The sequence below is a fragment of the Amblyomma mixtum genome, chromosome 6 (assembly GCF_055824585.1).
Source record: "Amblyomma mixtum isolate Tamu chromosome 6, ASM5582458v1, whole genome shotgun sequence".
Classification (NCBI taxonomy): domain Eukaryota; kingdom Metazoa; phylum Arthropoda; class Arachnida; order Ixodida; family Ixodidae; genus Amblyomma; species Amblyomma mixtum.
The window spans coordinates 76,910,721-76,937,993 of record NC_143017.1 but is presented as its reverse complement, the minus strand read 5'-3'; the positions used below and the strand labels follow the sequence as shown (position 1 = coordinate 76,937,993).

At 43.2% G+C, this 27,273-nt stretch overlaps 2 protein-coding genes and 1 non-coding gene across 9 annotated transcripts in view; 2 read left to right on the top strand and 1 right to left on the bottom strand.

Annotated features, from left to right (window-relative positions):
- The window catches only part of LOC149339442 (roundabout homolog 2-like), a 168,111-nt gene extending 144,615 nt beyond the window's left edge, over positions 1–23,496 (top strand). Inside the window, exons 8-27 of one of the 3 annotated variants that reach the window (XM_089548237.1) lie at positions 1,135–1,386; positions 3,083–3,262; positions 4,250–4,374; positions 4,765–4,990; positions 6,042–6,157; positions 7,163–7,334; positions 8,196–8,360; positions 8,578–8,605; positions 8,768–8,932; positions 9,365–9,527; positions 10,004–10,094; positions 10,486–10,560; positions 11,984–12,180; positions 13,159–13,516; positions 14,123–14,230; positions 15,997–16,191; positions 19,236–19,343; positions 19,470–19,580; positions 21,499–21,688; positions 22,614–23,496. In XM_089548237.1, coding sequence (XP_089404363.1) covers positions 1,135–1,386; positions 3,083–3,262; positions 4,250–4,374; positions 4,765–4,990; positions 6,042–6,157; positions 7,163–7,334; positions 8,196–8,360; positions 8,578–8,605; positions 8,768–8,932; positions 9,365–9,527; positions 10,004–10,094; positions 10,486–10,560; positions 11,984–12,180; positions 13,159–13,516; positions 14,123–14,230; positions 15,997–16,191; positions 19,236–19,343; positions 19,470–19,580; positions 21,499–21,688; positions 22,614–22,641 — 3,053 coding nt within the window. In that variant the 3' untranslated portion in view covers positions 22,642–23,496. The remainder of the gene's footprint in view (positions 1–1,134; positions 1,387–3,082; positions 3,263–4,249; positions 4,375–4,764; positions 4,991–6,041; positions 6,158–7,162; positions 7,335–8,195; positions 8,361–8,577; positions 8,606–8,767; positions 8,933–9,364; positions 9,528–10,003; positions 10,095–10,485; positions 10,561–11,983; positions 12,181–13,158; positions 13,517–14,122; positions 14,231–15,996; positions 16,192–19,235; positions 19,344–19,469; positions 19,581–21,498; positions 21,689–22,613) is intronic. The other 2 variants (XM_089548239.1, XM_089548238.1) reach the window with 2 other exon arrangements.
- TRNAA-GGC (transfer RNA alanine (anticodon GGC)) lies at positions 11,594–11,667 on the top strand. Its single transcript has one exon. It is a non-coding gene; the product is annotated as a tRNA-Ala (tRNA).
- Positions 23,497–24,036: 540 nt separating the features above from the next.
- LOC149339441 (uncharacterized) overlaps positions 24,037–27,273 on the bottom strand; it is a 60,563-nt gene continuing 57,326 nt past the window's right edge. For all 5 annotated transcript variants that reach the window (XM_089548233.1, XM_089548236.1, XM_089548232.1 and 2 more), the window contains exon 26: positions 24,037–26,994. In XM_089548233.1, coding sequence (XP_089404359.1) covers positions 26,850–26,994 — 145 coding nt within the window. In that variant the 3' untranslated portion in view covers positions 24,037–26,849. The remainder of the gene's footprint in view (positions 26,995–27,273) is intronic.

Here is a 27,273-nt window from a genome sequence, read left to right as displayed (position 1 = left end):
GACAACGCTCACGCCGGGAAATAAGGGAAAGAAAAATGGCCTGGCTTAGCTTATGGTTAAGCCTAGGATGCGAAGCATACCGCCGGCGGAGGCTGCGCGTCCGCAAGCGAGCGCACGAGTTGAGCCCCAGCTTTCACAGCTGTTGTGACGTCATATCACGTGGTGCGCCGATGTAGGTCAAGTGGTAGCTACGCGGCCGCGCGCGGCGCAGCAAGGAAGAGCTCGGTTGTGCGGCTAGTATGCTTCGCATAATAAATAGTTTCCCGCTCGATCGGCCTTTACCGAGAATATGAGAACCCACGAAGCTCATGCGTGACTGCTTAACGCGAGGAACGCGTCAATTATATGTTCACTGGCCCGGCATTCCCGTGTATGCGTCCGCATTCGCGCCGAAAGCACGTCATGCGCATACCGCATGTGTGACGCGCACACGTCATTCAGTGACCTAAGACCCTGCATTGGCTTTAAATGACAGCACACCTAAATATATTGGTGTACAGTGCGCGTGAGACTTCGATATATGCGCACCGGGCAGCACACAAAGTGACGCATCCGCTTGGTTCTAAAGATCACACTTGCTTGGAAGCGTAGCCGCATAAATTTTCAAGGTTGATGAGCAACAAAAACCTCACCTCAAACCCACTAGCTGCGGATTGATTTCGCTTTTTATTGCTTGTAGTATAGCCTACACATGGGTCACGTGCACTGTTCGCGGTAAATACTCAAAATACAAATACGGTCATGTCGCACAAACTGACTCGTAGAGTACGAAGTCTAGCTCATAACGCCAACTTTCTGTACTTGCTTGCTTACGTAAACATGTTTCTGCCTCTTTTGTAGCAGATGATGTTGTTGCTAGTATATGCTCGGTTGCCCATTTCATAAGCGTCGCAACTGTAGGCTTCCTGTGAAGCAGCTGTGTAGTGTGGAGAAGTGCGCTTTGACGAACGGCGCGTAGTGGAGATGGGTAAAGATAGGTGAGGGTGGTCACAAGAGGACGAAGGTTTCTGATTAATTAAGCTACTCACAAAACCACCGCTGCATATGTCCTGCAACAGCGTGCTGCCCATTGCAGCTTACACTTACTAGCCTGTCGCACAAATGGTTCATCTGTTCTGTTCTCCCGCATTTCAGATCTTCAAATGATGGACAGTGGAGCATACACATGTAAAGCATCAAGTGAAAGTGGCGAGACATCTTGGACGGCATCGCTCACTGTCGAGTCACCACACAACCCTAACGTCAATTTTCACCGTTCTCCTGACCCATCCACGTTTCCTGGACCTCCTTCGCAACCTGTAGTCGTGAACACCACCGAAACATCGATAACCTTGACTTGGAGACGCAGTGAAAAAGTGGGCGCATCATCACTGAAGGGCTATACGAGTGAGTAGGAATCGTGCTTGGCATAGCCCATATGAAGCAGTATAATTTGCTGGAGTTAACAAAACAAAAAGAAAAAACGTGCCTGTTATTTTGAAGTATCCCAGTTTTTAGATGGAGTACAATATGTTTAAAATGCTTGTGCATTAAAATAATTATGAATTAGTTCACTTTTAATGGCTTTTAAATGAATGTTAGAAGAACCACAATGTTAAAGCAAAATATTGTTCGCCTATTCAATTCAGTGGTTAAAAAAATAATTTACAAGAAATTTCAGATTGTCCTTTGGTGCATGGCATCAGTGGCATGCACTTACATGGCCGCATGACTATTGTTTCATTGGCACTCAGTGAAGTAGTTTAACAAGCACTGTCAAGCTATCATTTCCTGCGCATTGTTGCAAGCTTCTTAGAAGAGACTTGTTGTGATATATTTCGTTTCTTTTCCACTGTTGTAATTGGCGTTGCTTTGATGTCTGAAAAATGTCAGATGAGCATCAATGTTATGCACTATATGCTTAATTATATGCATCGTTGTTGTGTTCAGCATTTTGAAAAATCCACTCCTTCCACTCTTAGTCATTTAGTTGGCTCCACTACCTGTCATTAAAGGGGCTCTGAAACACCTTCTGGGCAGAGTACATAAACTTGCTCAATGACTACATCTTCTCGTTGTGAACACCTAAGCCAAACAATCCATTTCTAAATGCAGCAGAGAACCTACAATCGCGCGCCAAAGTTAGCGAGTTCTTTCTGGAACTTTTTCAAGCTCGCGCCCTTCTCTGTGGCCCGCACCTACGTAATTCAATTGAGAGATGGTATTGATTACGCTCTTTAAGACCTCACCCAGCTACCACGGCTGCTGCCAGTCAATCGCTCCGGGGGGTCAGGAAGTGCACCCCCCCCCCCCCCCCCCCCCCCCCGTGGGAATTCCCGCGCACATTGGCAGGTGGCGGAGAAGCGCCAACCTTTGAGCATGCAAAAAGTGACGATAGAAGAGGGAAAGGCACGAAGATACTGAAATTCAAATTTTGACCTCAGATAACTCAGCTTCTACAAAACACATTTAAAAATCCTTGCTGTAGGATATTCATGAAGCGCTGTCCTTTGACAACCCTGGAATACAGCACCTTTATTATGAGTGCCTTTCAGAGCCCGTTTAAATTTGCTTCTGCTCTGAATCCTCAACTGTCCAATGCCTTAACTTGTTTGTTATGACTTCAAGACACTAACCTTGCCATCAGATTAATGTGTTCATTGTTTTACGTACATGCCAGAGAAATCAACTTTTTGAGCTGATGCTATCCTGGAGTCAATATGAAATTATTATACATATGCTTACATCTGCCTGTTACTTGTGCATGTGTTCTAGTTGTACATTACTTTTACATGCTTACTGAATATTAACAAGATGAATATGATGCATATTAATCACTGATTTTTTATACTGTTCCGGAGAAGAACTAGTGTGAAGTATATTTTTATGCCTTCTTCTTCATTTCCTAAATCTTTCAAAATGTGCACTTTGCATGGTTGGTAGCGCTTTCTTGTTTCTATAATTTTGCATTAACCATTGTTTTGACATATGTTCTTACAGGTAAAAAGATAAATGTTAACAAACTTTAATTGGTTCTATTAGACAATACTATCAAGGCCAGAAAGATAATGCACCAACTTCTGCACTCTGTTTACCTTTACAGTTGAGTACTACAGCAGTGACCTCCAGAGTGGATGGGTTTTGGCAGCTCATCGAGTGCTTGCTGAGACTTTCACTATTCAAGCTTTACGACCTGACTCACGCTACATCTTCATTGTTCGAGCTGAGAATTCTCATGGCCTTGGGGTTCCCAGCCCTGCCTCAGAAACTATACGAACTCTAGGTGAGTGCCCGTTTCAGGTATAGCCGGTTGTTCTGCTCACAAGCAGAAGAGCATGGTTCAAAACATTTCACGTCGTTATGCATCAGAGATGGCTATCCCCAAGAATTATTCCTCGTGGTCCAGTAGTATCTAATCATGGCAGTAGTATCTTAGCATTTTTTACATTTCAGTGCCCTTGAACACTCCACAAATATATGCATTGTTACTCTCTTGCAGCTAAGCACAACGAATACCATCACATGTAGTGAGACTGTGAAGGAATTTCTAGTACTGCCAGCAAGACCTGCTATGCAAGGCTGAAAGAGCAGTGTGTGTGCTTGCGGTTTCATATTATATATGACTGTAGCAGTTGAGAAGTTCCAAGTCAGTTCAGCAAGCAGAAGTAATAGAATTATACTGCTAACCATTTTTTCATTAAGAGCACACATGTACTGTTTGCAATGAGCGCCTTGTGTGTGTACAGAAACTGCACATGTTATTTTGTAGTACTTGAAGCTCTACTTTTATGAAGCATTAGGTGAAAGTCTTTGATGCAAAATGGGGTATGAAAGTTTTAGCTCAGCTGTATTATTGAACTTTTCAAAACTTGCTCAACAGGGTGCTACAAATGGAAGCTGCTGAAAACTTGACGAGCACTACTGCACATGAGCTCATGTTAATTAATAAAAAGTGTGGAGCTACCTTAACATTTGCTAATTGTCTGGGCAAGATTTGGAATAAAGGTGTGGGTGAGGAACAAATGGAAAGTTTCTTTACCAAAAAAAAGAAAAAGATGCTGTTTAAATTTAAGGTTCCAAGAGGGCAAACAAAGGTAGAAGAAAAATTGAGAAGGTGGGAAACAAGCCTAAGCCCTAAACATGAGCAGATATGGACAGTTGTACTGATTTAATCAGTGGTTGTAGAAGAGAGACAGTATTTGCATTTTTGTTTATGCTCTTGAGTAAATGGCCTCGTTCTCATCTTTTTTTTTTTTTCCTCTTCTTACAGGAATGGCATCCCATTTCCTCCCCGAGTACAACCTCGATGAAGCGCGAGCGAAACTTAGCGCGTGCGTGGTGACCCTGCAAGACATACGTGCCATGAGTTCAACAGCTGTCAAGTTGAGCTGGAAGGTATCCCACATGCTTCCATACTGATATTGACTTATGTCATTGGGTTCAAAAGCTTCCACACTAGAGAGCTATGCTCCGCACAGTGGAGTTTCTCTTACTAACCATAAACTTAGGCTGAAGTTCTGAGCTGAACAGGAGCATAGTAAAAGTTACTTCTGCATGGTGGTAGGGGCTGCTTCTTGAACGGGACCAGCCAAAGGCATGACTTCTGCTGGCTCATACATCAGCAGTGCAACAATTAGGTGCACACTGAAGCTTATGATAAAGCAATGTCTTGCACATAATATTTACACCTTAATGGCAACCTTTATTGTATATATATATATCACGATTAATTTTGTTTTTCTTTATTCTAAACACAGAATTCATTAGTTTTATTATGCCTCGCAGATTCAGGGCAACAAGGACTATGTGGAGGGCTTCTACATTCGCTTCCGGGACATGAGTGGCGGTTCGCAAAAGTACAACATGGTGACCGTGCTGAATGCCGGAGCACTCTCCTATGTGCTGAATGACCTGAAGAAGTTTACGAAGTATGAATTCTTTCTCGTGCCCTTCTACAGAAGCGTTGAAGGCCCACCAAGCAATTCGAGAAGTGTTCAAACCCTTGAAGATGGTAAGAACAAGCTCTGAGATACATATTGACCTTTTGTTGTTTTTACCTACTAAAGTGATATTGCAGCTTAGTTCATTGTATTCTCTGATGTAAAAATAATGGCAGCTCAATCACTGCTATTTATTTTGCAGGCTTTCTTACACTAACTTCTTGCTTGAATAATCTTTCGTTTGCTTTCCTTTATTTGATATTTGCTGCAATGCAGCCATTGTCTTCATAACTAAAAAGTGCAGACAGCTAAGGATGCAGGAAGAAAGTGCACATGCAGATTTGATAATATACAGAGCTCAACAAACGAAGTGCTATTAGAGTAGTGCATGGCCTCGAGTATGTTCTACACAGTGATAAAGAGTAAACGCTTCTGGAGGCTTCTAAAAATGTATGAGTAGCACATTCATTATTATATTTCATTTAAAACCACCCTTGAGTAAGACCACATGTAGCAACTGCACCCAATGTACCGTAATTTCGGTGTTTGGGTTATCATGGTTCATTCGTTGAGCACTGTACAAAGAAAACAAAGATCAATAATTCTAAGCGCGCGTGTTCTCCTTCACACAACAAAAAATAACCGCTATTATTATCCATGTGAGTGAAGCCAGATGGCTGTACTTGCATTTTCCTTCTTCCTGCATTTTTGTCAGTTCATGTTATTATCAGCTGACATCAGCTATCACAGTTCACTATCGCACACTAATTAATGCGACTGTCATTTGCAGCACAGTCAAGAAGTTAAATCTTAGCAACACTGCAAATGCACTTGCCTACCCACCAGAAACCACTTACTTAGGCTTTCCCCTGCAAAGCTAACTTCACTGCATTAGGATGCTTAGTGTGGCGAAGTTAGCTTTTCTTTTGTTAAGTGTGCGCTGATGCCAGCAAATATTTAAACATTGCGGCACTCAGTAATAACAAAATACATAAAAACGTAATCTGTCAGCGTAGTGTGTGTAGATATTACCAAAGCAATAAAAAAGGAAGAGAATTATTTTTGCAAAGATTTTAAACACCCACAAATGCCACAGCTAATCAAAGAGAACAATCCTTCCAGTGCCAACAGCACCACCTGACAGTGTGGAGGTCCAGGTTCTCAATGCTACTACTGCAACCATATTCTGGTCTCCCCCACCTCCTCAACATCGGAATGGAAGGCTCCGAGGATACAATGTAAGGGCTTACCTCAGCTTCCCCGTCTATTTTTTCTGGAATGTTCCCGTTTTTGTATGATCAGTCTTTTAGAGCCAAACTCTACTTCACAACCAAGCTGCAAAAGCTGATCCATCGCTGAAGCCTTGACCATGATCTTGAATAAATAAATAAGTAAAATAAATATTGCTGCGACTGGCTGGCATTCGAACCCGCGGTGGCACGAACAGATCAGCTTCGCTGGCCACTGCACGAGAGTACTATGCTATCGCCACAGCCGATCACGCCTTGTGCTAAACTGCAACATGTTCTCACACTGTGCATTGCACATCATTGTCTTCATCAACTTCCATCTTCGGTGCGAACTGATCAGATCAGCTTAACCTCGATCAGAGCTGAACCCGAGTCTAATGTCATCGCCAGACATGCCGATGGCCCAGCAAACAAAACTATGAGCCAATCAGGCTAAACACATGGTTTCGCATGTCTACTCGGTTTAACTACATTAAAACCCTGCAATTTTTTAGGAAGTTAGTGCATTACTTTCACAATGAAGCCATTAGCTGACTATCATGACCCCCACTGCTAACTAGATTCAAAATCTGTGAGCCAACACCAAGAAGAGCCAGAGCACTCAGCTATGCAATGATAATGTTAGTAATAATTGTAATAATTTAAATAACAGAGGTAGTAACAAAAGAATCTGCCATGGTACCCTAACTAGGAGAGCTACTGCATTCAAAGAAACGGGCTAATCTGAATGCTCTGATGTTTCTACCATGCACAAGAACCTTATCACGCTACGTATTATCACTGTGTTCCGGTTAAAATACTGCTACCACAGCAAACAGAAGCAAGCGTGAAGCTGTCCTTAGCAGTAAAATCTTTTTTTACACTGTTTTGTTGTAGTCATATCTGTTTAGTGGGGTAGGTTCGAGACTTCAGAAAGGCGCGTCATGATCTTAAGTTTAATACAATGCTATCATCTGTTTAAAGAATGGAACTGTATCGTTCTTTTACCTGCAGGTGTATGTGGACGGCAATTCATCTGATCTCCATCTCAACAAAAGCACAAACTCCACGACCAATACCCTGACGTTACGCAACCTGAAGACAGGAGCCACATATGAGGCACGGGTGGTTGCCCTCACCACAATAGGTGGTGGACCAGCCAGCAGCCCTGTCCGCTTCAAAATGGGTTGGTTTATTCTTTTGTTTTTCTTCTAAAGCTTGCGAGATTCTCTGAATGCTTATTTAGTGGACACTTTTCGTGACCCTCGCCAATAAAAGGCTAAATTTTGAATCATTGCCTGTAAACACGTGCAACAAGTTTTATATGTTGTCTAGACTGCCTTTGTTAGCTCAAACTACTCTATGAATTGTGGGGCACTTACAAATTAGCATGCTTTGCTTTGGTCATGATGGTATCCTAGGGCTGTCAATGGTTAGGTGTGCGTTGCCTCACGGGACACCCGCAACCATTTAGATGGTAAGTGCATCTGGGAGGAGCATGACGATGTAGAAAAATTCACAGGGGTACCCAATTCCATTATGTGTTGGTAATGCGCTGTTCATGCCTTTACTGGAAGTGACTCACTTCCCGTCTGGTGGCGTCTCTTCCCTCCAGCCAATCAATGAATTTATCTTCGACAACACATTTTCTTCCCAATGAGGCTCCTAACGCTACCTCATTAACAAAGCAACTGTTTCTTACAAGTCTGCTGACAGTATGTTAGCCAAAGCAATTCTTGCAGGACAATGTTCCTTGCAGAGTGCCCTATACTACCAGCACAGCGAAAAAAGAAAGTTGAATTTCAGCACTTCTGGAGCACTTCAACGGGGAATCTGCCGCACTAATATCATTACTAAAAGATTTTGTTCAAAGACTGCTGCTATATGAAGCATTTGTCATGAGACACAGAGCAAAGCAGCAGAAAGTAATAAAGCAGCAAGAGGTTTAATGCCTCCAGTACGGCAGTACAAATATTTGAATGAAGCTAGTACTACAACAGATGCTATGTTGCTCACTTTTCACTGTCTTTTTTTTACTTTATTTCAGAGAGCCCAGCCCCCTCGACATCACTTTCTACTCCCTTTCAAAACATTGTGACGCAGTCATGGTTCATCGCACTTTTTGGATGCTTGCTGCTTGTGGTCATTACAGTTTTTGTGCTGTTTTTAATACGCAAAAGACGCCTGGAGCACGCAAAGGCAATTACATCAGGTGAGCATGCAAGATGTTTGCACAAATTTCTGTTAGAGAGAAAACCTGTTGAACATAGCAACCTCCAAGTATACAGACTTTTGATGTCTAGCAACATTTAGCCGGAGTCCAACTTTTAGCATAAATTTACTTACATTCGTTTGTTTCGCCATTGCTCACCTACGTTTGGTAAACTTGAAGTTACAATCTTTGGTTTTTCTTTCTTTTTCTTGTCTAGTTCCAGTTCATAAGCAAGAAGACCTTAGGTGAGTATCTTTGCCCTCCAATGTTTTTTTTTTTTTTTTGTGGGGTGCCTGAAATGGCTTCTGCATGCTTATGATCGTGTGAGGCATTTGGCAAACCCAGCTCAGAGCTATTTCGGCGCTAATTTTGCCCCATCTCCCCTACCCCCTCCTCGGCCCCCCCAGCAACTGCTTCAATTCTCTCACTGGCCGTGCTGGCCTCAGCCCTCATGAAGCCTTGTGGATTAACCATAGTGCCTGGAGACCCTCTGACCCATCTAAGGAGCCCTTCTGTGAAACCAAGCTTCTTAACAAAATGAACTGCGCATCAAATGACCTTAACTATTCTAGGTGAGTTGCTTAAAAGCCCATTATTAATGCTTTTGTCTTTTAACTGGAACCCATTAAAACTGTTTCTGATGATGCTCTGCTGCCTGCCAATAACAAAAAGCCGCTACCCCATTTTTTTTTACAAATAGAAAAAGGTTGTATGCTTCCTATAAACATGTGTGCCACTCTCACGTGTGTGTATCTTTTAATGGTGAGGAGCGGCTGTGAACACTGTTTCAATCATACAATTGAACTCTGAAACATACTAACACTACCTCGGTGCAAGGTTAAACACTCTTTGTTTACCAGTGTTTACAAAGAGCACATCGCTTACTTTAGAGGTGAAATGTCAAACAAAACTTTGCTTCATTGGTGACATTGCTGATTAAAACCAAACGAATGTGACTATATGCACCATCATCATTTTTGTTGTTGTTGTTTCTGTACTTTCAGTGTCTATGCACCTCTCAACTGCGGCATTAATGCCCCTGACTATGCAGAAGTGGACACCCACAATATGACAACTTTTTACAAGAAGGACCTCCCTTCTATCCCAGAGCCCTATGCTACTACTACACTCATAAACCCTTCGCTCCAAAAGAGCTTTAATGGTTCAGTAAGTGCAGAATTTTCATACTATATGATTTGTTTTCTGAAAAACTTCTGCTATGTGCATTGTAGCGAAAAGGTGACTGTGACCATTAATGACCAAATAGTGCAAAAAAAGTTACATATAAAAGAATCTTCCTCAGGTTAAAAATGTCACAGGTACCGAAAGCCCTTTTGGAAGCTCTACAAATTATGCTTGTTCCTTGATGTGGTAATGAAAGCAACTTTTCACGTAATCAAATTAAATATGTTTATCTGACACTACCACTGCACTGCTTCTTGCGAAAGAGTTATACTGTCTACAGGCATGACCTTTAGCCAACATGACTTTTGTCTTGACAGTGCTAAAGGCAAATTTTTTTTTATCCATTGTACAAATTGCCTTGCTTTGTGGATGCAGATATGAGGAATGGATATCACTGCATCTCTGGACTTTTTAGCAGGCTTTTCCAAATGAAGATGCATTTCTTTTTCTTCCTACAGGCCAAAGATGGTCGTAGTGGAAGTTCAGCGGAAGAAGGGAGCCGGAAATCTGATAAGGCTTTCGATCTTGAACTGAGGCGCACAAGTGAAGGTATGTGGATGATTCATATTGATTAGCAATTCTATCAGGAGGAGGAGAAGGAGGTTATGAAGAAATGAAAGGCATGATAACTGCTCCACTGCGAATAGACATCTGAACAAAGTGGTTAGGGAAGGGATTTTAGGGAGGGAGGGATGAAAGATGGGAAGCAGAAAGAAGTGCAGGTACATACTATGCGCTGTCTAAGGTGCATGTTGTTGGGTCCAATGCACTTCTGCTGGTTATTAGCGTGCGCATTGCATTTGCCTGTTCAGGCACTATGCTGGTGCTATTAATTAAAGATTCACTGAAGTAGCTCCATGAAAAATGTCCAATTCACTGAAATGCAGTCAACAGATGCACGTTCAAGCTTTGCTAATGTGCCGCCACAATCTTGTTGCAGATGGAATCACAGATCGACTATTGGAATCAGACAAACTTGCTAGTCCAGCCAGCGACTCGGGCAGCTACACAACAGGTAAATTATTTATGTATGCATTGGCTCTGATAAAATCTTTGTATTTAAATGATATCTGAAGGTCATGGTATTGTTCACACAGAATGTTAAGCAGTCATCACAAAACACAGGGTGCATCTATAGACTACAAGGCAGATAGGATAAAAACTGTCCGGTTTTAAGCTTAAACATTATTTCCATTAATGTACTTTGCACCCACTTATGTACACCACTGCACTTCAATTTTCTGTTGTTGAAAATAGTGCTGAAAATCACCATGTGACAGCCTCTTAGCAATTATATTATTACCTCCTTTGCCTTGTCTAGCTTGAAAATTGGTTTCTTCAATGCAGATGTTACCTAAAAAGTTTAAGTGTGACAAAAAGCAAAATACAGCAGCAAAATGGTTTTCACCAAATGTTTAGGGGAATCCCCCAAGGTGGAGTAGATTTGTAAGAATGGAGTAATTACTCATTGACGTCCATCCAAGCGCAGCCATACAGCTACAAAGGAAAGCTATACAGCTTTCTCAGAAACTTCGCAGTTAAAGAAAAATTCGTCCTGGTCCGGGGTTCAAACCCGGGACCACCGCTTCACCGGAGCAGTCGCTCTACCAACTGAGCTAACCGGGACGGCAAGCTTATGGTAGGGCGAGAGTGAATTGATCAATAACTCCAAGTGGGAACAGTGTTGACCAAATGTTTAGGGGAATCCCCCAAGGTGGAGTAGATTTGTAAGAACAGAGTAATTACTCATTGACGTCCACCCAAGCGCAGCCATACGGCTACAAAGGAAAGCTATACAGCTTTCTCAGAAACTTCGCAGTTAAAGAAAAATTCGTCCTGGTCCGTGGTTCGAACCCGGGACCACAGCTTCACTGGAGCAGTTGCTCTGCCAATTGAGCTGACCGGGATGGCAAGCTTATGGTAGGGCGAGAGTGAATTGATCAATAACTCGAAGTGGGAACACTGTGGGTTCCCCTGAACATTTGGTCAACACTGTTCCCACTTCGAGTTATTGATCAATTCGCTCTCGCCCTACCATAAGCTTGCCGTCCCGGTTAGCTCAATTGGTAGAGCGACTGCTCCGGCGAAGCGGTGGTCCCGGGTTCAAACCCTGGACCAGGAAGAATTTTTCTTTAACTGCGAAGTTTCTGAGAAAGCTGTATAGCTTTCCTTTGTAGCCGTATGGTTGCGCTTGGGTGGACGTCAATTACTCCGATATTACAAAACAGTTTTCCTTTACAAGCAAGCTATGAAGAGAATCATTTTCTGCCTGCTTTTAAGCAGCTGTTGAAAATTCACAAGAAGGCAACAGTGAGTGCTCTACTAGCCCTAGTCAAACGGTCCAGGAAGTGAACATACAGGGCTCTCCTGCCCAACACACAGTGACAATATGAATGCTGACAACACCGCAATCGTGACTTTGTCTGCTTCCTTTGCAGATGAGTATGGCATGCCTATCAAAAAGAGTCGCCAAAAGTTTCCACGAGGAGGCGCTGTCTCCAAGGGACCTCTCATGAACTGGTCCGAAATCATTCCTCCACCTCCTGAGCAACCACCCAGCGATGCTGGGTCCCCACCAAACACACCTGCCTCCCTCAGGGGGCCGTCCCCTCACAACAGACAACTCAAGCAGAAGGTGAGTGACATAGGCCGTACGAGTTCTGTCATTGACTCAACAGTTCAGAGGCACATTAATGTATCTTTAGAAAAGCTCTTCATCGTTTTCTTCAATTCCCATTTCCTGCTTTTCTTTTCTTGTGTAAGCCCGTTGCACAAGGTGCTTGTTTTGAAAAGTTGATCACCTCTTCTGCTCATCACACTGACTGGGATCCTTCCACTTCGTTGCAAGTTACCTTGATCTGTTGGGTTTATCACCATTTCAGCAACTAAGGCTACCACGTACCAAATGCAGAGTTAGAACTTAAAATCTTAATTTAGTTGTAATTACTTTTGCATCCTACTAGGCAAGTGCTTCACCGCGAATCCAAATATCCCGATATTAACATAAATTTTCTGTCTCTAGTAGATGAGTTCAATAGTAATTTTACACTATCATTTGCTCTTCACTTATGCACACAACTTCCATTGCCTTACATCAAGTACACAACCACTACAATCATTTACATGGACTGCTCATTTGTTTCGCTCTTCCTTTAATAAAACTGCAAAACTACTTTCACTTGTCTTCAGTTATTGTAGCAAGAGACGTGCTGGCCAACTTTTTCAAAAGGACATCAAAATTTTTCTGCATTTCCTGGTTTGTAATGATGTGTATTCGAACACAGATTATAAATCATTCTATAAAATTTGTCACCAAGCAATAATTAACTTAAACACTGCTTCCTTTTGAATGACGTTCCTACACTCAATCGCTCGAACCTAGCATTACAATGAATAGCAGTTTGTTGACTAGTTTCTCCAACCGTTTAATGAATTCACCATAGTTACTACAATCTTCGCACACATGCTGTTCGACCTGTTATGACATGACATGAACTGCTTTGCATGGAATTGTTACATTCGACACGATCAATGAAAGCTTTATATTTTGATGCCTCTTTTAAGGAAATGGACAGTCAGAGCTATGCAGCAACCAAATACTCTTCCTTCCCAGCTGCAGCCAAATGGAGCACAGTCAGCCCACAATAACCTGAGGGGGCCACATGGTCCACCTCGGTTCCCAGTGCCCTCGCCCAAGGGCACCCTAAACCAGTCCAGCAACAGCCTTGGTAGCGCCTATGCAGACCCCTACCAGGGCCCTCCATTTCTGCCAAGGGGGCCCAGATCTCTCCTTAGGCCGCTGCAGCCACAGCAGTCACAGCAGCAGCAATTGCAGCAGCAGCAGCAGCAGCTCTTCAGCAATCCTTTCATGGATCGCGGAGTGCAGTCATCACTGCCATCACTCATCAGTGAGCCGCACTCTTTGAACCCACCCATGGGACCATCGGGCCCAAGGTTGGCCACCCTCCAAGGTAAGCACTGTTGTCCGTGCAGTGATCAAGAATTTCAGCAACATCAGCGAAATCAAAGTGCAGAAGTATGTTTCACCAAAAGAAAGGGAACTGTATATTTCTTATGAAATTTACTCTGTGCCCTTATTGCAAAAAAAAAAGAAAAGACACTAGTCCCTTCGATCTGCTGAAGTGGCCTAAATAATGTTCACAGAGTACCAAAGTAAACTAGCTGAGAATTGAAGCTGAGAATTGAAGCGGGCAGACCACATGTACGAGTCCTATATGCATGGCCTGAAATACTTACATTCACACTGTGTTATCCAGCTGATGTGTCCTTTAGTATCAGTCACCCACAGCGCAATAGACATGCAAGTAAAGCTCCTGCCGTTTGTGCAGGGCTTTGACCAGGGCATTAAATATAGAGTTACGTTGATATTGTACAGCCAACATTCTAGAGTGTTGTCCTGTCTCCATACATAAATTAACAAACCACCATTATTCAGAGTGCTCTTTCAGTTTCCCTTCTATGGTTAGAAAACATATTGACAAAAGGCTAAATGCATAATGTGGGCATCAAAGAAGCCTGCATATCTTGACCGCATATCTTGATGCTGTTCTTCCCAGGCCACATCTACCATCCGGCAGATGGGGAGTCAGACATGGAGGATGTGTCACGGCCACGATCATTAGAGTCAAGCATTGCTGGGGACACTGACTACGCACCAAGCCACGGTGAGTAATGTAGTTAGCTCATCATTACATGCTGCTGGTCTAGCGGGCTGGAGGCATGTAAACTGTACATGTAAGCCGTGCAGTTATGGACGCTGTCACACAAGGAGATGGGACGAGTGGGTTGCAACTATTTAGCAGATTAAAATAGATGTCCCCAATTTAGCTGTAAAATAAAACTGCTAAATCTTGTTATGGGGGCCTTTATAATCTTGCAATACTGATGTTCTCTGTGAAGCCTAATCAGTACCATCTTTATGTGCAAGTAAAGGACGAATTAACCAGTGTAGAATTACCTAAAGTTGATTGCACCAGCACAGAAGCAGAACAGGTTAGCTCAGAGAGAATTTAGGTCGTAGGTCAGCTATCCCATAACTGCATAAAAACTTTCAGAAAGAAAGCCAGTAAGCATTAATTAGCATGCAGGACAGCTGTGGTCATTTTGTCTTATACTTTTCACTGCACACAGTCCATCAGTGGTTCGGATCAAAATTTTTAATGCCAAAATGATTCATTACATGCCAGTCTGCTCAGTCAGACTGCATGTCGACAATAACTGTGTATCCGTCAGTTAAAATGAGGTTTCATCAATCTTGCTGGTCGATGTAAAAATGCTGCAAAACAATAACCAAGACAGTTACCAACGTGCAATATCAATTCGATGTTGAAATGTAGAGAAGGAGCAAGATGGACAAACAAAGCACATGACAACAGCGCTGGGTCTGCATCCTCCATCCCATGCCTGTATGCACTATCATTCTCAAGGCAACAAATTGCCAACTACACCAACAAGTTAATTTTGCATGAAAACCTGTTGTATGCATTAAGCGGATCTGCTTTTCCAAAGTATACTGAGGAAGTCCCACATTGCTCTTAAAAACAAGCCACTACATTCAATGTGTTATCAGTGTTCAATTTTCAGTGCCTTATAAGCTGGAAGAATCACATATAAAAGATATAAAATAAGTAAAAGCAATCCACATGCCTTTAGTGCAGGGGATGAGAATAACAGCACACCTTGCCTGCACAAAAAGAAAATGTCGCTAGCAGACATCTAGATGGTTTTACCTTTTTGGCATAGCTACTGTTACCAAGCATTGCTGTCCTTAAAGGTGCACTGAAGAGGAATCTGAACTCGTCTTTTTGCCGCGGGAACTCAATCTGTACGTTCCGAGCATTCTTAGAGACTTCGATTTGTTGCCCTGTGTGGCTGATTTTCCTAATTAAATCGAATTAACGTCCGGCTCCCGCCTTTTTTTTTTAATTCTCCCTCGTACGGTAGGCGGAGCCGACCAACGCGTGGAGTGCCTTTCAGCCAGTCCCGCGGCGGCTTGCCGCTCTGCCAACGCCGGAGTAATACGTAGTAGTCCGTAGAAGCAAATAGTGCGCGCATATTTTTATTTCTGCGGGCTTATTTCGCGGCTATATTATCTGCGAATGAAACTGTTTATTCACGGAAAGCTAAAAAATAAAATAAAGCGAAAACAAAGCCTCCACGGAGCTGGCTGCAAGGCACTCCACGCGTTGGTCGACTCCGCCCACCGTACGAGGGAGAATTAAAAAAAAAGGCGGGAGCCAGACGTTAATTCGATTTAATTAGGGAAATCGGCCACACAGGGGCAATAAGCCAAGGTTTCTGAGAAAGCTCGGAACGTGTAGATCGAGTTCCTGCGGCAAAAAGACGAGTTCAGATTCCTCTTCAGTGCACCTTTAAGTGCAGCATTAGAACTGCCCTATAGAAGTGACTTAAACTGATTATATCTATGCAGCACCCTCTTGGGCCAGCACGACGGAGCAAAGCAACAGTTCTTGCACGAGTGGCCGTTCCAGTGGGGCAAGTTCCTATGACGATTCTGTATACAATGAGGTGGACTTTGCAAGTGCAGTAGCCCTGGCAGCCCAGAATGCTGGCTTCCAAGTCAATGGCACAGTCATCTCTACAGCGCCTCCGACAGCAGAGCAGAGTGAGTTACTTATGCAGTTCACGAGAATGCTTTTGAGCATCTAGAAAGTATTGGGCGCGAGCGCCACCACTGGAGGGAATGGCGCTAGCGTCGCTTTTGCGTAGCAAGTGGGATCACGGGTCTCCTCTTGCTGTTGCTGAAGCGGACGCTCGCCTGAATTTTGTGCGTTTTAAATGCTAAAAGTCGTGTTGTCATCTGCATTTTTCGTTTTTAGTGAGTGCCAGCATTGCGCACTTTAATCGTGTGTCGTCGCTTGTACTGCTACAGTTTATTTAAGCTTTTGCCATGGTCGCTTACTGCTCTGTGCCTCAATGCCGGACTTACGCGGCGGAACCAGGCGTAAGCTTCCACTTCTACCCGAAGGACAGAAAGCTGCGAGAAGCTTGGTTAGTCAAGCTGCGAATGGGAAAAGGTGCGAGTGTCCATTCTCGTGTGTGCAGCAAGCATTTCAGCGAACAAGATTTCGTCTATGGAGTTGGCGCTAACTGTTCGGTGAGTAGCGGCCAAAGTTGCGGCGCGTATTTGCAAAAGATAAACTACAACAGTTATATTCCAATCATGAAACCAATGTTAGTATCATACCCTGCTTTGCAAGTGCAAGATGCAGCAGTCACTGTCCTTCCTTTTATTTCTATCTCCAGCTCGTGAGGGTCTTTGTTGACAGCGGAGGTCTGAAGGATAAGCCCAACAAATGTGACTTCATCGTCTTTGCAAAGCTTCACGCTGCACACCACTACGTGCTTTGCGTCATAGACAGCCTCCCCTTCTATCAAAAGCCGGGAGGTCTCAAATTTCTTCTCAATGAAGTCATTGATGCTTGACAATGGAAGTTTCACTGAAACGAAATAAAAGATTTTGCAGCGTGACAAAAAATAACACGCACGCGCCTCAACTGGAGTGATAATTTCGAATGGCCGAGCAAGCCAATAAACACAAACTAGAACATTACAGACTGTGACCTCATGAGGAAAGAGTCAGCAAAATTACCCTGCGCGGGATAAACAAACATTCGCCCGAGACTCGAATGGCAATACCGTCGCGGTCAGTGCGCAAGAATGCGCGGCGTGAAATGCAGAACACTGACATTTAAATATTTATCCGCGTCGTCTCCAACTGCCCAACCCGACTGCTGTACAAAGTTCTAGGGAGCTGTCGAACGACGCCGCTTCCGCCGGCGCTGCCTGAAAGCGCTCGGCACCTGTCACAGAGAAATCTTATTACCGATATTCAGTGACCGCTTACCTCTGACTGGTGTGGCACCTTCAGTTCGCTCCATAGCATCAACAACGGTGGTCGTTGCACGATCGCTGCCACTTCAGCAGCTCGCTCACACGGTAACGTGTTTTGTTGTTGCCGAGTGAGTGGGCCTGATGCCTCAAATTGAGCCTAAACAGGTCCAGACCCAAGTGCATTTATTAAATGAATAAATAAACTATTAGCGCACAGCCAAACTACCCGGGAAAGCGTCACACAGTAGCAGTTCAACGCGCGTTATCCCACTTAGTGCGTCAGGCGCGAGCAGCCGAGAGGTGGCGCCACGGTATGTCCTCGCGCCCAATATAAAAAGAAAAAAAAAAACCTGCACGAACAAACTAGACCTCACTGCATCAAATGTCGTTGGTATACCCCACTACATCTGATGTTTCTGTGCTTCTTAGTAGCTCAACTCTTTTAAGTGTTTCAACTTATTGCACTCTAAATGCTGCTAGTTACACTCTTTAAAACTTGGGACCTATCTGTGCACAGTGCTTGTGAGCCTGGAAGCTAATTGTAAGTTATGTAGCAAGTTTGCTTTGATTAAGCTGGAATTTCAATCCTCAAAAATTGAGCAATGCTTCCACTTACCATTTTGACTTGAAACTGGTTAATTGGATATGTAGAGCTGCTATGCACAAGTGGGCTGGGCATGACGTCAAGGGGACTAGGATGCTGGCCGGAGCAGGTGATGATAAGCACATTAGAAAAAAAACAAAAAACTTTTCACTGCGCACCTGGTCTCAAAGATTTCGGCCACTGTGACAAAAATGCAAGCCATGTATTGGGAGTGGCATCATAGCAGAAGACGTTAGCTTAAAAGGCTACTTCGGGGTTTTTTCAAGATTCATATATCCTAATGAAACTTTTACTGTAGGTTTTCTTTCCCATTCTGATCATGTCCGCCAAGTTTTGGAGTCATGCGAAAATTGATTCCTGTGCAAGTTGAGTTTAAAATTTGCTGTTTCTGTGGCCTCAGTTCAGGCGACTCCTGCGAATAACACAGCGTTTGCAACATCACAAATACTAACCGCACTTTATTGCCCGCTCCATGCATAGAGAGCAAATTTGGGGCTTGTATCAGGTCATTTTATGCATTTTATGAACTGAGTTGTTGTTTCTAGTCACCATTTTCAGCCATTCAACCCACTTACGAGTGTTTTTCCCATAACCTGCAACATCACTGCTGCATCAACTGGAGCGTAATCCTTCATCACGAACCCAGTTTCAGTTTCGGTTTATTCTTTTTAGGTTTGGTTTATGGGGGTTAGTCATCCCAAAGCAACTCAGGCTATGAGGGACGCTGTAGTGAAGGGCTCCGTAAATTTCGACCATCTGAGGTTCTTTAATGTGTGCTGACATTGCACTGTACACGGGCCTCCAGAATTTCGCTTCCACTGAAATTCGACTGCCGCAGCCAGGATCGAACCCTTGTCTTTCAGGTCAGCAGCCAAGTGCCATAACCACTGAGCCACTGTGGCGGCCATCTGATTTTTCCATTTTGAAACAGTTCTATTTGGTATTTTAAAAAACGGTTTTCTTGTGCTGGTGACAGGGGACTTCAAGAAATGTGATGCGATCATTAACTAAGAATGTTAGAAAAAGTCATGGAGTTGCCTCTTAACCATTAGTCACTCAGAAGTCAGTGCTTGGACGTGTTAAGATCTAATAAAAATGCATTTTCTGCAACCAAGGGTGAATTAAAGACCTCGTTATCGTTACCACAGTAACCCAAGCATTCCTTGCGTACTGTATAGCAGTATTAAAGGCTGTCTTTTGTTTTCTTACAGGTGGCAAAACAAGTGTTCCCGAATGGCTGCTTGATCAACAAAATGACAAGGTCTCAAACCCACAGAAGCATGGGAGCAAAACACTAAGTCATCAGATCAAGAATACTGGTAAGAATGCGCAACTAGAAAATGTGATAACTTCCCAAAGCTAAGCTAAACAATGCTGCTGCAGTACAATAACGTGTAGAGTTTTATGCAATGTCAGAAGTGCACACTGGTACTGTTCACTTGCAGAAATGTACCCTCAGAATCAACTGTTGTCCCAGAGCCTACCCGGTCAGAAAACATTAGGGGAACAACGACTTGTGCCCACTGAACATAATTCTTCTATGCAAAGCAATGATGGTAAGCAGCATGCAGATATTTTGAAAGTAACAAAATGCAAACTACTTTGCACAGTTACATCTACACAGCATACTTTCGCCAGGACCAGAGTAGCATGAGGGTACTGTGATGCTGTAGGGCAGAGATGCACATACAGCTGAGCCTACTAATTATGACTTGATTGTTACCAGGACATGTTCATTATGTACAAGTGTTCCAGAGAGTCAACTTCCCAAAATAATGTGAATAATTTCACGAGAAATAATACCGAAATAAATCGAGGATGTCAATTTGTTGGTTTTGCTTCTATGACAGAATGCCGATAACTGCAGTTTCCAGATTGCCTGGAGCAGATAAGTAACAGCTCATCACCAAGGGCTCCGACGCAGCCTACTTGCTTGAGAGGCCTGATGTAGACAGTCATATCTGGCGTGCTCAGTCAGTAACAATGACTACATTACTGCTGCCGTTAAAAGCATTCCAACACTCAAGCAAGCAATTAAGTAAAACTGTAGAAGTATTACATACTTGGAGAGAATAAAGAGAGGAAAAAAAAACTGGTTAAACTAGACACGGCTTAGATGAAACATTTGGAGAGAGTCATCGGGTCTCACAATTCTTCTCCCCTTCCTTCTTCTTCCTCTACCAGCGTTACAAGAGTGGTGTGGGAGAGACCCTCTTCTCTATTGGGTCTCAATCTACCCTCTCTCTGATCCTTTCATTTCTCTCTTCACTGAGGCATCCCTTCATTTTCCCTCTTTCTTTTTCTCTTCTTCCTCTGCTGTTCTTCCGTAGTGCAGAAGGGGCTGGGGGCAGAGACCTAGTAGTCTTAGGACACAAGACTGCATACATTTGTTCTTCATGAGGCGGCATGAAAGCCTTGAATGTCACACAGCCTTTGTATAAAACAGCACCGGTTATAAGCGCACTTGACTCTTGGTAAAAGTCTTGAAGTAGCCAACATTTGTTAGCTGAAAAGCTGTACGTGCTTGTGGAGGAGGGAGAGGCAAGTAAGATTTTGGATTTCTGCATGAAATGTGCAGAGGCTAGATAATATTTTGCTAGAGACACATTTTTTATCAACAGTTTCTCAGGAACCACTGTGCATTCTGCTATGCACAGTGCAGTCTAAAAAAGGGCAGGCAATAAAGAACTAGGCTGCATACGCAAGGTGCACGCCATGTAGTTTGCAAACCAGCTAGATTAGGATATGCGAGAAGGAGTTAGGCTGGCTAAGCAGGGGGTTTCTCAAATGGTCTCGACACCAATGCGCAATTCACAGGCTGTGCATGCCATGCAACTATCATGGTTCTTTCCCATTGATTTCTTCAATATGCCAACAAGTGCATACACGCATGTGTCTACGTGTCTTTGCATGTTTTACAAAGGCACAAAACACTTTAATATTTCCTGCATTTAGCCAGTTCATTCATGAGTGCTTGTTCCTGAGAGATGTACCCTGAATATGTCAAACTGGTTGGTTGGTTCGTTGGTTGATTTATTGGGGTTTAACGTCCCAAAGCAACTGAAGCTATGAGAGACGCCGTAGTGGAGGGCACCGGAAATTTTGACCACCTGGGGTTCCTTAACATGCACTGACATCGCACAGCACACGGGCCTCTAGAATTTCGCCTTCATCGAAATTCAGCTGCCGCAGTCGGGATCGAACCTGCGTCTTTCGGGTCAGCAGCCGAGCGCCGTAACCACTGAGCCACCGCGGAGGGGTGAATATGTCAAACTGATATCATAATCACCAATTGCAAATGGTAGCTCTTTATACTCAGTTACAAAGACTAATTATTTCTTATCTCTAGCTATATTTAGAACAGAGGCAGGAATAGCTGATAATAATAGCGGCAGTATTGTGTTATCTCAATACTGCCAATAGTACGGTGACATGCACACACCAGCACTGAGTGTGCAATCCATTCCCTTACAGGGGCACCATACAAGCCGCCCAGCTTCCCGATTTACCACGACCCACCCAGCCTAGTGGCGCCCCCAAGCAGAGGAGGAAATCACTGGAGGGCGGCTGGTCGGGAAGATGAAATAAATCACCACGCAAACAGCATGCCATTAAGCTTCTGCGACAAGGAAAAGCCCAGTGGTGGATTCAGGCATGACTTGAGGTGGGTACATAGGGCCAGGCTTTTTTTTCTAGCCTAGCAATGACACAGGAGATGCTGTTTCACGTAGCAAAACTTCTGTAACCTTTTGCATATGAAAGCAAAGCTCTGAATGGGGCTAGCTGGTATTGCATAATTAATGGAAACAGTGCCTAAATGATACGGGGAACAAACACTTCTCTGTCCTGATGCTTGAGCTTGATTGTCTGTGTTAATTGCTGTATTTTTTAAACAGCAGTTCGCATTAATTACGTTTGAAAACATGCTTGCACCTGTATATGGCCTCAGCACTCAACGAGAAAGCTGAACCTAAGAGGATCATTGAAAAAAAAAAATGAAAATTGCAAAAATGCAAAAATGCCGTATCTAACAGGTGATGTATCAGTGTTTATCTACCCTGAATAAAAGTGAGTGGAATGAAAAATTGCAAATTGTGGGGCTTAACATCCCAAAGTGGCATATGGGTTACAAGGGATGTCATAGTGAAGGGCTATGGATTAATTTTGACCACATGTGGTCCTTTAATGTGTGCTGACATTCCCAGCACATGGGCGCCTTTTGCGTCTCGTCTTCATCAAAACGCGGCCACCGTGGTCAACATTGAGCCTGGGTCCTTCGGTTCAGTAAATCAAGTGCCCTAACCACTAAGCCACAGTGGCAGGTATAAAATGAGTCACAAGCCCGAGTAAAATTAAATAAATACAAACAAGTGCTGAAGACAAACACAGACAGGAATGACGTTGGCTATAAGGTGACAAGGAGCGTGATGTGCACTTTGTGATAGAAAGACTTGTCCTGTCCGTAAAAGCAAGATACTAGCCTTCAAAACAGGTAGACATGTGGGGATAAGCTGAAACTGTCCTGTTTGTGAGGCAAACTTGTGCCAATTTTACATTAAAGCTGCCATACTTTGTTTCTTGCATTCCAGTGGACACTTGTACCATGGATCAACATGAAGAGGTTGTCCGTTTTTCGCCATGAGAGATCTCTCTCCTATGCCCTTAAGACTGCAAATGTGGCCCTGCATCAGAATCACTGAGCAAGATCCTGCCACGCACGGATGCAAAGACAAAAAAAAAAAAAGAGACGCCAGGAGCAAGAACTCCTGCGTCACCTTTGATGCGACTTGCAACCAAGTTCCTCCTTCCGTTGCTGCAAGATGCACATCATTTCACGTGACAAGTCCACCAAAGTATGCAAGAGGATGTGGTGGTGTGTGCCAAATACGAAAATGCCATGCAATAATTACAAAATTAAGGACGTTGTCTCGTGCCGAGACACAGTCCGGTGTGTGTTCACAAGATGTGCAAGTGTGCATGTGTGTGCGTGTGTGTGTGCGTGTGCGTAGGCTAAGTGTAAAAAAAAAAGATATGCGCGTTTCTGTGTAGATGTGCACGCGTGGTCGCGAGCGCAGCTCCTTTTTTTTGTATATGTTGAAATTTGGCGTGCACAGCAGTGGACATTGTTAGCGCCTGGCTCAGCCCGACACTTGGCTGCCATCTCCCAGCATATCACTGGACTGAGCTGTGTGCATTTTGTGATGGTTGAGACAGTGCTGTGGGACACCGCTCCTGCGCAGCGCAGTTTTTGCCGATGTCTTTAGTGGTCGTCGGTCCGTGTATAGGCAACAGCATGTTTTCAAGTGGGCACTACGCTGCCCTGGCGTTTTTTAATTTATTGTTGAAGATTTTACTTAAAGCGATGTCTGTAGGGGCAAAAGAAGAAAAAAAAAATGTGCATGTACAAAGCGAGAGAAAAAGAAAGTCACCAGAAATAAAAGTCACTATTGTCTATCCTCGGAAAACTGAAACGAAAGTGTTTCTGCATTTCCTTCTTTTTTTGGAAGTAAAAAAGTACTTATAAAAAATCATCTTCCCACACCAAGAATCACACCAGACTTTTTTTTTGTCTGGGGTGAACAATAGGGGATATTCAAAATTCCGCAAGTGCGCTTTCCCGCATAACAATGTTGCCCCCAACAAGATGGCGGACCATGCGTTTCCAGCTGAAACAAAGCAAGAAAGACTGGTTTTTTGTTTGATTCTTCCAAAATACGTTTCTTACATTCTATCTATCCACACCTTTAGCGCCTGTCCTGAAGCCCATGTAGTTCCTTTATAGCGAAGTCGGCCATCTTGTTAGGGGCAACATTGTTATGCGGGAAAGCGCACTTGCGGAATTTTGAAGCTTTCCCCTACCCTATTCCACCCCTCGACTACAATGCATTGCACCCTATCCACTCCACCCTGTTCCACTTAACTCTGCTCCACTCTGTTCTACTGCACTCTGAGAAGTCGTACACACAGCTATCGCTCTAAAATATTGCGTGCAGATGACATCACAAATTAGAGTTAAGTTCATTAAATGTTTATTATGGTAGAAATAATGCAATATCATTCAACCGGAAAGATTCAACAATGCAGACAATCAACACCATCCACCTTTTACAAACTGTCCTCAGTACAGGAAAGAATACACACACCACAAGAAACCCCAAAACCGGATAGTAAGCAACATATGCATCAACAACAGTGCCACGCCACTTTCACAATATATATTACAGAAAGACTGGCCATTGAGGTAAAGAAATATTGCTGTCTCTAGATTCACAAACACCACGAAAGTGGTAGGAAAATATTTTCTAATTTCGCGCTAGGTACAGCATCAAGTGTGGGATTTTCCTTTAAAATAGGTTGCACCAATTTTTTTTTTTGAAAAGAAAAGTGCCCTGGGTCAGATTTGCCTTTCTCATTACGTTTATAAGAGCCTTTACTATGAGTACGGGATATGTTGGCTAACTTCACGATGCTTGGCAGTGTGTTAAACTGACAGCAGTGCCACGTTAGAGAACAGTCATTTTCATTCACTAAAAAATATAAACCACTAAAGAAATGGCTCAAACAGCATGCCACCTGTGAAAAGATGATAGGATGATTGACTAATTGGCAATATGTGCCATACAGTGGCATTAAAAGAGCATGACCGAATGTTGTGATCGTAAGATGAAGATGAGTGCCATTACTTAAAAATCAATTTTACCACTCTGAAAACATGTTAAATCCAACTCTAAAATCAATTACCGTGCTTTTGAGTAACAACGGGGTTGAATTTAAAAAAGTTGCTTTGAAAAACAGACTGATCCGTTCAGTAATTTGGCTTACGACAGCTGTATTAAAGATGGTGTCATCATGAGCTGATACAAGCCTTATCACAGGCCTGAGGCTTTGCTGTTTTGAGTAGCAACAGCAAACAGTGGTATGGTACAAAACTAGTCGGTTCTTCCAAAAATGTAATGACGGAACAAAGGAATGTGTAGTAATGCAGTTCTTCCAACAATACCAGTTCACAGCTTGGGAACTGTGGCAGTGGTCACCGGATGAAGGCTGCCTGCTTACAACAAATTTCACCGTAGCATTGCCTTGACTGTCACGTTTAAAGGCTACAGGTAATCAAAACATGCTGACAAGATCTTTACGTGCCAAAGCAGCACTGTTAACCGGGATGTTAGACAAAGAGTAGAGTGGGCAGGAAAAAGAACTAAAAAGAAAATTTCCCGAGCTGTTTGACAGTGGGCCTTGAAGCAAATGTGATTTTGTCCGTGCATGAGCACTGCACAATACAGAAAAACAAACTAAATAAGTTCTAATTAGCAGACCTGCTCTGAACTGCAAGAGTCAGTGTGAGAAATAGATAAAAATTGTGCACGACTCTCATTCCAGAATAGTCCCAACCATCTGCTCCGACCGAAATATACTTCCTGAATGGAAGTGACTGTACCTGCACGGACTTCAGGTAGGTTTGAATATTCATTGCAAGACAACGCACAAATTAAGCTATCGAGATGATCTTGAAATTTCTAGTAAATTACGATGTACAAACCTGTACACCCCACTTTCTCCTCGGTGGCACCACTTGTGATAAGCCAGCTACAAAGGCTTATTTATCTAGCCCAGTACAATTGCTCTTTTCAAATTTGGCACAACCAAAACAGGTGGGGGAGGGGGGGGGGGAATAAATGTTTGCAGCATATGCTGCAATTAGACTGCACCGCTTTCCAAAACTATAAAATATCACAGTTTTTTTTTTCACAGGACTGGAGAGGATGAGGATGAGACACACAATGAGACAAAGGATGAGAAAGCAATGACGGTGATACTTGCGCAGAAGTGGGAACTTAGTGTAAGGTGATCTGGCATGAATTATATCACCTATGACCCCTACCGGAGAGGATTTACTCATGCAGTTAGAAATCTACTAGTATCAGCCGTTTTCTTCTCCTCATCGCATTAGCTAGGAGGAAAGCAATGAAGAATGAAATGGGAGATTTGTGACCATCTGTGTGCACGTATATATTTACAGAACCGCCATTTTGGAAATATGTTTCTTCATATTACTGCACTGGCTAGAGCTGCACATGGTTTAGAGCAACCTGAACTTTACTACTCTGAAGGCCTGTGGCCATCATTTTTTTTAGCTGCTCCTTTGCTCTCAACATGGGTGAACGTGAGATGCGCAAGAAATTGTATAAAATGTAAGGGCGGAATTTCTACTTTTGCCACCTCTTTAGTCAAATGTCATATACAAGCTGACACGCTCACTCTGCAGAAAACATACAAGCAGTGGATCCTGATTAAAAAAAATATAATAATGGCAGGCAAAATGAACCCCTGTCAAGAGCATCCAATTACATGCACACATCTTACAGTCAAGCACTAACACAGGACAACTTACACGCATTCTAGACGTTGGTCATTCAGGTTGGACACCTCACTAAGTGAAGGCAGTTGTCAACAATGAACACAAAAGCTGACACACGTTCAACAAACATTCCTTTTAGGTTTTGCATTTTAAGAGAATAGGGCACAGAGAAAATGCAGAGACAGAAAAATAAAAAAATGTTAGGCTACACCACTGACTAGAATTCCTGCACCGCACCAAAATAAAGCAACATGTATGTTTATGTTGCTATAAAACATAGATACAAAAGCGGCCCAATCAAACCAGAGGTTAAAATTAAGCTCACACATTTAAAAATGGCATTTCTCAGCAGTTTTAACACAGTGAGCGCATAGGTCTCCCACAGGTCAGAGAACTTTACAAAGGGAGACAATTTTGCGAAAAGGATGGCAAGCTGCACGATAAAAAAGCTACACAGTGATAAATTTCACGTTGAAGCAAGCTCATGCTCAAAAGCATCTTCGCCTGGTGCTGAAACTGAGACGATTGTCCAGCCGGCTTGAGCATTGGGAGCTACAACCACGTCAGCCACCGAAACCACAGGAACATCAGTGTCACCATCACCAGTTGTGCTGCAAGCAGATGAGAGACAATGGGACATTGCTGTCAACTCTCCACAAATGGAACTCTCAAACAAGAACAATGCAACAATTCTTTTACAGCAACAGCTATTGGGAGCATGTTTTCTGGTTATGTGGTATTGGCATAACGCTACACAATGCTGAGTAGTCAGCATGCAGTGATGTCGGATATGATGTTACTGCCGCATGCTATGGCTGCAGCAAGAAACACTAATTGGTAGAACCTCTCTCTCTCTCTCTCTCTCTTTTTTTTTTTTTGTACAGAGATCT